At 40.1% G+C, this 12,929-nt stretch overlaps 1 protein-coding gene across 6 annotated transcripts in view; it reads left to right on the top strand.

The window, feature by feature from the left end:
* LOC124278992 (RNA-binding protein Musashi homolog 2-like) overlaps positions 1–12,929 on the top strand; it is a 94,107-nt gene that overhangs the window by 22,226 nt on the left and 58,952 nt on the right. For all 6 annotated transcript variants that reach the window (XM_046714786.1, XM_046714784.1, XM_046714783.1 and 3 more), the window contains exon 6: positions 3,650–3,742. In XM_046714786.1, the coding sequence (XP_046570742.1) occupies positions 3,650–3,742 (93 nt within the window). The remainder of the gene's footprint in view (positions 1–3,649; positions 3,743–12,929) is intronic.

Genomic DNA, 12,929 nt, shown 5'->3' with positions numbered 1-12,929 from the left:
ATGCTCTTACAACCCGGTAAGATCAGGGTTAGAATTGGTCTTCAGTAACCCATGCTTGTCGTAAGAGGCGACTAGCGGGATCGGGTGGTCAGGCTTGCTGACTGGGTTGACACATGTATTTGTATCCCAGTTGCGCAGATTGATGTTCATGCTGTTGATCCCTGGATTGTCTGGTCCAGACTGGATTATTTACAGACTGACGCCATATAGCTGGAATATTGCTGAGTGCGGCGTAAAACTAAACTTGCTCATACTTCTACATACTCTCACACATTCTCTTATCCTCGCCTTCATGCAGACTAATTTTCTCACATGGTATCAAACTGTCTTACACATACCCTTTCTTGAACTTTCACAGTCACACATTTTTCTATCACACTAGTGTATTCTAGAACTCTCCCATTTTCACTCTCCAACTCTCGACCTCGGTCTCTTGTGTTTGTTTTCTATCCTGTATTCAGCATGATATCCATGTCACCAAATACCTCTGTGCTGACAAAGCGGGGACTTCATACACCATTAACCAGTTTCCAAACAAAACCATTCCTATTAATGTAACAATGCCACCCTGCAGACAGGACAATGAAACCATTTTCAGATAATATTAGGAAAAAATCTATTTTCCAAACAATAAAAGACTGTATGAATTGTATTCTAAACATGGTGTATTAATATTAGATTCGACAGAGATGCATTAATGAGGTGGATTGGGAAATAGCATGGACCTGTCACAGCAGCTGGTCTGTAGAAACCGGACAGTAGAACACTGATTTGATATTATCATAATGATGATTAGGTGCCTGGGGAGACCATGGGGGTGAGGGGATGGGGGAGTGGCCGGAGATCAGGTCAACAGGCTCCATTTTACTGTACAGAGTTGGTTCATTCCTGACTAAGTCAGCCGTGGTTTAGAAGGATGCAATATTGAGAGGTGGATTTAGATATGTGGATATTGGCTGGGACAGGTTGAGAGTGTTGCTATTTGTGGATTGGTTGGGGAGGGAGGAGGGAAGGGGTTCTAGGTTACCAGGTGCAATTACGAGAGAGTAAACAAAGGAGTCTTTACACAGAATATGAAGTATAAATGTCTCAACTGCACCTCAAATCAGGTCACAGTGAGCAGTGTTTGCCCGCCCTTGCTGAGCTCTTTTATACTGAAGGTGGGAAAGTTTGCTGCGACACAAGTCTGAATAGGCACGAAGGGCCTACCATACAATGTATATACCTTTCTTTTGTTCACTGTTTGATCGGCCGGCTATGTTGAGCTGCGTAGATGAACGGGTTTTGTGTATGCATAGGGGTTGCCAAGGTGATGCCTTTCTCTGCATTACAAAAGGCTCAGCATTTTCCAATAATGTGGTGGTAGCAGTGGGATACACTGGTACAGCATTTCAGTCCGATACAAAACCACGAGAAGTGCGCAATGTGGGTGGGGTCAGCTAAACCTCAGGTGAGAAAAGTTTAAAAATTGTGTTTTCTCGCTTCATCAAAGACAGTAGTGATGTGTTGCTCAAGGCTAGGCTGGTCACAGGCCACAGAGCTACCTTTGTCAAGAGGTTAAAGTTATCCTAGCTTGGATTGATAGATTGGAATTCAATCACGCTTGCTAAGATGAATGTTCCTCACATTGGCGATTTGCATAATTGAGGAGGTTGGTGGTTCAAGCATTGATAAGGACTGAACACGGACTTGTCTAGAATTCTCCTTCTCTGTGCCTCTCTAACTAAATGGTAGTATTTCAGCAAACAGAGTAATCTTTCACAGTCAGGATTGATTTTGTGTCAGTGTTAAATGTGTGAGAAATGAATTGTATGTGCTGTATTTCAAGTCTGAATACCATATGTGGAAAAAGTAGCTTTTGATAGTTGTTAAAATAGGAGTGAGTATGAAATCAGGTTGACACTTTTCCCATCGCATACTGCATTTTACAGGACGTGATGTATGGCACTGTCAGTATTTTGTGCAATTTATTTCTCACAATAACAGATTGGAATATTTTAATCCTGAAACAAGCTCCTCCTTATCAAAGGCTCTTTTATCAACCTGATAATGGCCCCAAATCTGAATTCTGTTTGTATATATTGATGCCAATGGTTGATATGGTCAATCACAGAATATTGCAGTTATTTGTCATCAAATGCTTCCACAGAACTAGTGTCAGGGTTTTTTAGTGTCTTCCGCTGAAGTAACGTGGTCATGTGACATAAAGGTGGTGATGAATTTGATATGAAAAATGTCTGGTAAACAAGCTAAGAAGCCATTTTGGATGAGTTGGGTCAAGAGTTGGCTGTGAATTGAAGAAGACTAGGAATATATTGTACAGAAATGTGTTCTACCTGTGAATAGAAGGAAACTAGGAATATATTCTACAGAAATGCGTTCTACCTGTGAATAGAAGAAAAGTATAAATATATTGCCCAGCTGCTTTCTAAAATATTGTACATGTAATATATATTTCACACAGCGATGCATTATTTCTGATACATAGAAAAGTAGAAATTATACAATTCACATAATTAAGCTGGTAATGAATGCAGTTGATATATTTTCTAAATTGGTGTCGTGTGTTTATAGAGATTATGCTGATAATTTTAAAACGTTAAGACAATTTGGCAACAATTTGGCAACAGCTTATGCAGGATTGAAGAGGTCTTGTAGATGTGTTACTGAATGTTGGTATCTGAGGGATGGTAGTTAGATCTATTGAAATGATGCAGGGGAGAGCTATTCTTCATCCTAACTGAACTTGTGTGCAACGTTCTTACAATGAAAGGAACTGTTCAGAATTTGATCTGCTGTTATTCTCCTGTGAACTACTATCTGCCGATTTGGTTGTTTCTGAAGGAGAAAAGCCAAGGCTCACTATACATATGTAGAGACACGATTGGCTCAGAATAATATTGAGGGTATGGTAACTAGATAACCCCTGAAAGGTTCATGATTTGATTTCAGCATACGCCGTGGCCAGAGCTGCGATAATTGAATACTAAATCTTAAGGCATGAATTGTCTGTTTGATAACTTTGTCTTCAAAATAAGTCATGCAGAACAAATTTAACAAAATCTTTTCAAAAGAGTATAAAATATTGCCTAGTCATCTTCAGAACTGCCATAAAAAAACTTTATGGAGAGAAATTAAAAATATCTCTTTGAACACTTGAGTTGTATTGGGCAGCAGTGTGTGCGTAATGAGAGAGGGGAATTATGGGGCATCCAAGCCAAGACCTTGGGAGGCCAATGGGAAGATGTTGGTATTTTGTTCGTAATTTTGTAAATTCAGGTATTTTGATGTTGTAGCCAGTGCAGTAATGTTACTCTCAGCAGTTAAGCCTTTTCCTTTCTACTGGTACAGTTCACCCCTACATTACCATACACTAGTAATAAGCATATTTACATGAGTTGGAACACTTTCTATTCCAATTTGGAAAGTCGAACTTTCATTTGCTGCTGCAGGGAATAAATCTCTGGCATATGATATTAAAACAAAATGCACAAAGAATAGCTAGAAACACAATAACATGGAGCGAAAAATGAATGTCTGTAGATGTTGATGTACATTAGCTTGGTTCCGACCCACCATGGTGTCTGCTCTTATGATGTACTCGATGCAGTTCTAATTAGACATTAATGGATGTGTTCTTTTCCTTCAGATGGTGACTAGAACCAAGAAGATATTCGTGGGAGGTTTATCCGCCTCAACGACAATCGAAGATGTCAAGAACTACTTCTCCAAATATGGCGATGTGAGTACAGAACGAGCGTGTTAATTCTGGCGACAGTGATGAATCTTCCTACACATCGGCTGGTCCCAGCGGTGTCTTTTTCTGCCGTCCTGATGCTACTGTCCTGTCGACTACCTTCGTTTGATAATATGATTTATATACAGTATATATAAATGTTTGGATATCATCTGGATGGTAGATTGCGGACTAGTGTGCACATTATTTTATCATTTATTTTATTTTGGTCATTTGCGCTTGGTAATAGACTTCGACAACTTCCCGATTTTCACCCTGTTGTCTAAGACACGAAAATGTTAAAATGTCTGCGACCTGTACCATTTCAGGCTTTCCTCCCCCGTCAAGCTGACATGTCGTGATATCACTAGGAGACTGTAATAAACGACCCTAAAGCCAACTTGCTCTCTTGGATGTCTTCTCTAGATAATTACAATAGAATCGTAAAATGTAGGGTTTAGAATTACAGTATATAGGTATCTTTAAATCTGTACTGGGATGCAGGTGAGATCTTTGTATTCTCCTAGAATTAATAAGTTTTATCTGAAAAACAGTTCCACAAATAATGAATAATAGAAATGCTAATTCCGAAACAGCATTTAATTGTGGACATGTAAATATTTTTCTTGAAACTAACATCAATGTAGGCTTGTGCAGGGCCTGCCATCTGGGCATGTTTTATTTATGGTAACACAGGTGATTGTTAGTTGCTGATTAAAAGTAATGGAGTCACGCAAGGTAACACAACCCAACTGCATGTTTTAACGATAGGCTACCTCTGGCCTTGAAAGTTAGGATTAATGGACACAATGCATGATAAGCCCAACCTTATAAAAAAATCAATATATGTGAGAAGTGAAACAAGTCATTCACTGTATTGTAAAGTTAGTCTCACCTTCATTGTGAGAAGCAGTAGGAAAGTAGTACTTTGCAAGAATAATGGGAAAACATCAGTGATGATAGGTAGATGATGTTGGGTTTTTCCAGTTACAAATAGAAGACACTTAGTTAATGCTCACTTGATAATTCTCCAGTCAGAAAAATATTTTTATTTATTGTTAGTCTTAGGGAAAATAGTTTGTTGTGTCAGCTATCTTTTTGCCTGATTGGTTGACCAGAGTACAGAGGTTGCATTGTGTGTGCAGAGCTCCAACAGGCCATGACTGCTTGTTTTGTGTGAGAACAGTGCCTTACTTTAAGAAGCTGAAGTAAGATATACTAAGAGTAGTGTATGGCTTTGAGTTTCAAATTGCACATTCTGTTAAAATGGATCTTTTTAATTCTAAAAACGATTTTTTTAAAACAAAATTTGATTGGAAAGAGTTTAGTTGCCTCTCACATATGCTGGATTTCAGGAATTTTGTTTGTTCTGTGATTTATGAAACACAGAAGGGACACTTCTAGACACAGTCATGCTAATTTGTTTCAGGAAACTAGCTTATTCACTCACGGACAGCCATTTTGCATCTAAATTGGAAGAGATAAAATTCAGTTATTTGGACAGGCCAAGGGCTGCCAACTGGGTATCTCCCCAAACTGGTGGATGTTCTACAGTTATTAGAGAATTTGCTCAATTAACTCTACTTTGCTTACACAGAGTGCTTCAGAGTGCACACGAGGCAAAACTGGTGACTCTACTAAATTAGACTTCTTATTGAAGAGCTAATCTGGTGAATTGTAACCAGTGTATCACCACGGGGCCAGTCAGGAAGACTACAATTCCAATTCAATTTGTCCCCTGTTTTAACCTCCGAGAGTGACAGTTCTCCGTGGATTAGCACTGACATTTAGACATACCATAAATCAACAACTGAGTTCAATTGCGGGATAATTTAATTTATCTTGGCTTCAAAAATGTTAAATTTCATTCAGGTCAACTTTCGAGTAATTTACCAACAGTTTCAGATGTTTAAAACTACCATTGCACCAGCAACAGTGAAGTAAAATCAATTGAGCGGAATGAGAATTGAATTCAATTATTATTTACTGAGGAAAAGTTAATTTTCATCTTCTCCTTCTGAGGTATAAATAGAAGCGGATCAGCGTAGAAACCCCAGAGTGGATTTGATTCACTGCATTTTCCATTGAATCAATAAATGCAATTATTCCGATTTCTGTAGAGCTGCAAAAACCTGGTAGCTCGTGAAATTCTTGATACTGCAGTTCTCACTAGATGTTCCTCTTGATATGGGATGGACTGGGCGCAGTGCCCCGTACAGCCAGTCAAAGGAAAGGCAATCTTGCTCATGCAAACTTAAAACTCAGTTTGGGAATTACTGATAAAACAATTTGGCCTTGTCGTATTCTTTGGTGAAATGGTTATGTGATGATGCTGTGTTTGACTGACATGTTTGCTGTGATCTGGCGGTTTGTCGTCCCACGTTTTTTTATTGGAGTGTTCCCATCACCCAGTCGGTCCAGATGTGTGGTACAAGTATGATATAATACCTTCCAGCTAGTCAATACCTATATTGGTTTTCTTCAATCATAGCTGCCGCTGAGGCTGATCTAAGAGTCTGATTGACCCGTCATTATTGAGTTATCTCCCTTTGTATTTACGCTCTATATTACAAGTGTCTGTTTCCATGTGGCTCGCGATAGTTTTGTTTTGTCAGCTACGATACTAGGACAGAAAGATTGAATTTCGCTGTGCCTGATGAAGACATGGGGAATAAATTGTCATGAAAGAAGGTAGATTTATCTGCAGTAGAAGTAGCATCATTTTTTGTGACTGAAGGCGTTCACCATCTGTGCTGTGATATGCACATCAATCACTATGTCTATCAGGCAACAGGATCAGGGTGTTTTTATTGGGAAGAGATAGAATGATTAAAAACATTTCTGAATGAAATCTTGTTCGACGAGCTAAGCAGCCACCTAAATGCCGTAATTTTCCAGTATTTGCAAATGTCGGTAAAATAATGGTGGAGAGATCTGACTTCAGCACATTTGAGAACAGTTACTTGTATGGCTATCTTGCTCTTTCTAACCAGTCAGGACATTACGTGTTTTTGTCACTGACCTGATTAGTGTGGAAGCACTCCGTTCAGTTTGCTTGTCCCATGAGCTTTTGTTGATCATTCAGTTTCGACATGATGGCACATTTGGTGAGAGTTCTTCTTGAATTGCCTGATTTCCAACCCTCCTCTATGCTTCAATCAGACTCCAAGGCTTGTGATGAATTCGGGCTGCGATTTAATTTGGCCATCATTGGATGCCCAGATTGAATGTTGTTGGGTCATTGCAGGGGGCAACCACTTCAAACATGGCCGCCTGGGCAAGCTCAGGAGATGAAACTCCCAACATGGTGGCCATCTTGGACTCATTTTGTTGTCCTTTCATGTGGGCCCATGTTAGCTCTTTTGTCTTCCGTCATTATCAGTGGAGGTAGGGGCTGCAGTTGTATGCTGCGGTGTGCTCTCGACACTGCCGTCACGGACAGCCAATCAAGTGACACCATCGAGGGATTTGCCCCATTCAGAGGAAGTTGTTTTTCCTCAAAGGAATTTTCTAATTTGATGAACAAAACACTCATTAGTTTATGCAGAAATGGACACTTTTTCTTAGAACACATTCTCCAAATTCACAAATCATTATTTTATCAAATGTATTACTGTTTTACTGTTTACTGGTGGTAACAATTAAAATAGAGTGAGTTTTAAAATATAGTGGGACATAATAGCTCACCTTGTCACGAACACCTGGTGTCATCAATATTTGATAGTTATGCATTATCACATTGGTATGGTGGTGTTTGAATCTTACAAATAAATCAGCTTTTGGTAGAAATTTTATTGAGAATATGGTTTTGTCACTTTCATTTTAAGATGTAGTAACTTAAGTTCTGGTGAAAGAAAGTAATTTTATTCCTCTAATGATCATGGAAATGAGACATACTGGTATTGCCATGAATATTTTGTACAATGCATTTGTAATAGTCCTTTCTTGGACAAGGGACTAAGGCGAGAGCTCTTGTCTCCTCAAGTGGCGTGATTAGCTTCTGATGACCAAAGACCCCAGGCTAGTGATGTTCTGGCAATGGTGGCAGAGGGTTAGATGTTCCTTCAAGTGATCTACCAGCAAGTGCCCCTGATTGTTTCTCTGCCAGAGGGAAGGATGTTACCATGGACATCAGGGGACCTGGCGGGAATGTTGACACTGACAAAACAGCTCTTCCAGTGTATTGTCCCTCGGGGAATCAGTTTTCTGGGAAGCTTTATTTTGGTTTGAAACTGTAAATTGTACGTAGCCAGTGAATAGTGATGTTTTCAGAATTGAAAGGTGAAGAATTTTTTCAAGTGGTGGAATTTTGGGAGTTTGATTGAGGCAGTAAGCAACTGTTCTGGGTGTGAGGTGATTATTGAAAGGGTTTGTCACTGAATGGGGGAGGGGGCTTGTCTGGAGGCAGGCAGGTTATTGTGGAGGGAGGGGGACAGGCGTGTCTGAATAATGTAGGGGAGGGGTGAGGCGGAGGCACCCATCTGGAATCACAACACTGGTTGTCCTCATATGGAAAGAATGGCAACAGATTGGTCCAATATCAAACTGAGAGGGAGATATTTTTGAATGGAAATTGTCGCTTAGACATGTGTGTTTTTGGATATTGATGACTTCAATTTAGTCGTGCACACAAGTTTTAGACGATACTCAGTGATGGTGCTTCTAGCCTGTACCATGACGGCAGTTTGTTGAATAGAATTCTATTCTGGAGAAAACAGAAATGGGTTGGTAGCATCCTGTTGTAATGTTTGACATGTTTCTACGTGAGGAGCACTTTAAAGGGAGAATTTGCTTGACTATAAGAAGTAATCAGGGTTTTAGTATCAACGTTGGAAAGAAGGTCACTGCAGTGGGAACAGGGCTTCAGGCAATACTTCACCAGTAAATAAGTTTCAAATTTGAAGCTATCAATTATTCAGTACATTGTGGGGATAGTTAGCTGGAGGGAAAGTTGCTGAACTTTCTTCAAAGTAGGCATCCTAAAAACAACTTTGAAAAAGATCCTTGTTCAATTCCAGTAGTTTTTGCCAATCTAAGGTGCCCATGCGTCATTGGAGCTTCTTGATCACATTCTTGGAGTTGACTAAATTCAGATTGAACAATAATGGGCTGATTGTCGAGCTGAGGCATAAAGCAAGTGAAGGTATGTTTGTATAGGTTATTAATACTGGTGTGATAAGGGCCGTTGAATACAGCAGTTATACACAGCAGTGGCAGGGTCAGGGGAGTGCATGCTGGGAGGAGTGTGCTGCGACACTCCAATACCTATGGTCTATATTCTCACTCGTATCGGGTGTCACCACGGAAACGTGATCTGCGGCAGCAGTTAAACCATTACAACTGGGGAAGTATGGCGGAGCTGGCAGGAAATAGGACTAAAATGCCACTGAAATTACCCCTTGTGATCTTTGAAAAAAAATGTTAAGGTTGAACATGGCACATATTCAGACATGTTGAGTTCACTTGTTATCATGGAAACGGATAAACCGTACTGCTTAAGTTAGGAGGTTTGTGAGTTCTGCATGAATGGACACAGACAGGGTTATCTTAAACCCTTGTACAGGGGATAACACAGGGTCACACACCCCTCGAGGGACACAGACAGGGTTATCTCATACCCTTGTACAGGGGTAAAATGGGGAAACAATGAGGCAACACTGGGTCACACACCCCTCGAGGGACACAGACAGGGTTATCCCATACCCTTGTACAGGGGTAAAACAGGGAAACAATGAGGCAACACTGGGTCACACACCCCTCGAGGGACACAGACAGGGTTATCCCATACCCTTGTGGGGTACAGGGGTAACACCCCTCGAGGGAAACAATGAGGCATCCCATACCCTTGTACAGGGTCACACACCCCTTCGAGGGACACAGACAGGGTTATCCCATACCCTTGTACAGGGGTAAAACAGGAAAACAATGAGGCAACACTGGGTCACACACCCCTCAAGGGACACAGACAGGGTTATCCCATACCCTTGTACAGGGGTAACACTGGGTCACACACCCCTCGAGGGACACAGACAGGGTTATCCCATACCCTTGTACAGGGGTAAAACAGGGAAAACAATGAGGCAACACTGGGTCACACACCCCTCGAGGGACACAGACAGGGTTATCCCATACCCTTGTACAGGGGTAACACTGGGTCACACACCCCTCAAGGGACACAGACAGGGTTATCCCAACACTGGGTCACACACCCCTCGAGGGACACAGACAGGGTTATCCCATACCCTTGTACAGGGGTAAAACAGGGGGCAACACTGGGTCACACACCCCTCGAGGGACACAGACACCCATACCCTTGTACACCCCTCAAGGGACATATTTGTCATCATAAACCTCCGTCCTGTTTCATGTTGCTGGTTTATGGGGGGATGTAAACTGCCTCTTTATCATAAGCTATCTCCAGTTTCACTCTGACCCCAGTTTATCAAGCACCATGCAGTGAATTGCCCGCGGCAATCAGTTCACATGTAGACTTTCATGTAGGCTAGTTTTGTATGAGCTCCCCATGACATTGATGTCTACAATGTGTTTGTCAGAAATTCATCTGGGAGATGAATCACAGCACTTGAGATGTTGTGAAAAATTTGCATAGACAGTTTACAAATGACAACTTGACCCGCCTGCACAAAACATGTTTATGCTCCTAAAAAATAGTGATAAAATCATTTACTCATCCCTCTGTGTGATAAAAATACAAAATTTGTATGCAATTTTTATGTATCTTGTTTCATGGGATAAAATGATAAAAGAAAAAGTAATTTATTAAACATTATGCGAGGAAATTCTCATGCAATGTTGATCCTCTTTTTAAACCTTGTCTGTGCTGCTAAAACATTGATTATTGAAGAAAGGTTTAATAAAAAATAGCGAAAATTATCATGCATATTATGTGTCTAAATCAACACTAATGCTTTGTGGACTATGGATTTTATATGATTTTGATTCTGTAGCCAGCATTTGTTATTCTTGAATCTGGAAGTTTTGAATTGTTCCCTGTGGGACATGCAAGGTCCATCTGTCTGGGGCTGCTACCCAGTAGTGTTGCCTCTGTGTGTGCTTTCTACATATTAGAGGCAGCTGTTCTTCCCTTTCCGAATATTCATTAATGATCAAGATTCTTTGTAGTTGATCAATATCCTGTCCTTGAGCACACAGGGTGGAAACATAGAGGCTATGAGATATGAAGCGTGCATCTAAAATTGCCATGCAATAATGATAATCAATATGGGCATGATTCCGTAGGATCTCAGAATTACTTGACAAAGTGCCCAATTTACAAATGCTAATTTTTTTAGTTAATATTCTTATTATGTCATATAATAAAGATGATCAAGAAGTGGGTCTCGCTGAAGTAAAATTTATTTTTCAAATTGGTAATATATAATACATTAGTTCCAGAGGTTTCTGGCAATTTTTGGACTATGTTGACATTGGATAAATTTGATGGCATTAAAAATGATGATTTTGATATGACGCAGAGAGATGGGAAGCCAGATAAGCATGGATTGAGAGTGAGTGTGAGGGCTGTTTAACGTTTGCTGAGACAATAAACAGGAGACCCTTTGAGGGTTATTGGCCTAGTGTCGTTTCCCCATTACTCCATGATGACTACATCACAATAATTGGCATGGGAATACCGCTAGATTAGCCATGCTTTCATTTGTTTCCGAATAAATGCTATGTATATGATTTGTGCTAATTCCTGTCAGCCTGTAGGGGAGGTGTAGTAGGTTGTCTCATGCTCCTTGCATTCGTTTAGAACCAACACTCGTCATTCAATTACCTCCGCTGGAAAGAGGTGGCAAGTTTTTATACATGAGGGTAGAAAACACATTGAATATTGTCGCCCTGTTACTGCTTGCAATGATTGGAGCTCTTCACATTTGGAGGAGAAATTAGTTGCATAAATTTGTGAGGTATGGGTTAAGATTGGAACACGCTCCTTGAAGTGCCTGGTTGTTTTGGTTTTGTGTGCCTGTTGTGACAGAGGTTGTATGTCTCTGTCTAGTTCTCTTGGAATGCACACCAGTTCTTGTTGTGGATCAATGTAAAACTTCACTGTGACAAATCTACTTGCAACATCCAAGAAAGTATTTTTATTCTGTGTTCTGTTCAACCAAACAACTTTACATTAAATGTTAAAATGTTTGTTTTGATGGAAAATTTGTGTTGTGGGGAGTAAAATGACCTGAGAAATTCCTTTGTACTTTGTGTTCCGCCATTCTACTTCTTGAGATGTTGTTTTTCAAATTGTGAAGTTTATTCAAGGTGAACTTTCAGTCAAGAATACTTTATAGCAGTTTTAAACCAAAATTGGTCATTGTTGAATAACTAAAATAGGATTATCATGCGCATTAAAATATATATTTGATTTTGATCATATATATGCTAAAAGGGATTGTTTTGGGCCCCTTTGACAAAAATATTATGCTAGGATATTTTGGATGCTGGTAAGTTTTTCACTCGGTAGAGGCGAGGGGTTAAAATTTCATCAACAAGCAATTCTTCTGGTCAAATTTTGGTTAGAATGCATGCTTGTACCTCAACATTGTTTACAGTATTGATCACTGGATTGTCTGACCCAGACTTGATTATTTCCCTACCGTGTCATTGAGCTGGAATAATGCTGAGCGGGATGTCAAACAACAATCAAAATATCAGCATGAGTTTCTTTGACCTTGAATGAAGGTGATAACATTATACCCCAGACTGCCCATCTTGCTGTGTACACACGTTGGTAACACTTGTTTTGTTTGATGTATACCCCAAGGTGGCAGTAGTGTAACTGGGGCTATGCAGTAATCTGCAAGGTAGTATTGTTTACAAATTCCCTTGGTAAAAAACGATCTCACAATGAGGATAAAAACGAGACGCTATCTGTGTGGAAGGTTATTTATGTTATTCCAGTAATGACAGCATTTCTAGGAATAGCAGTAATTGACATGGCAGTTGGCTGAGAGGTGCATTGTGGGAGTAGATCAGGTTCACTCGGTCAATCGCTGATGTTCTGGAAATGTATGAGAGTGCTTCATTTTGCATTCATCTCCATGTTAACAGACCCTTCGGGAATTTCAGAGCAGAACAGATGCACAGCACTCATATTTTTGTCAAATTGTAGATTAATATGGGGAAGGAATGGTTTTAAGGTATGTGTGTGCAATGGCTTTTTTGCATT

Source organism: Haliotis rubra, unplaced genomic scaffold (genome assembly GCF_003918875.1).
Source record: "Haliotis rubra isolate DU_JTF1 unplaced genomic scaffold, ASM391887v1 Scf244, whole genome shotgun sequence".
Classification (NCBI taxonomy): domain Eukaryota; kingdom Metazoa; phylum Mollusca; class Gastropoda; order Lepetellida; family Haliotidae; genus Haliotis; species Haliotis rubra.
Note: the sequence above shows the minus strand (reverse complement) of the source record. Positions and strands in the feature narration are given on the sequence as shown.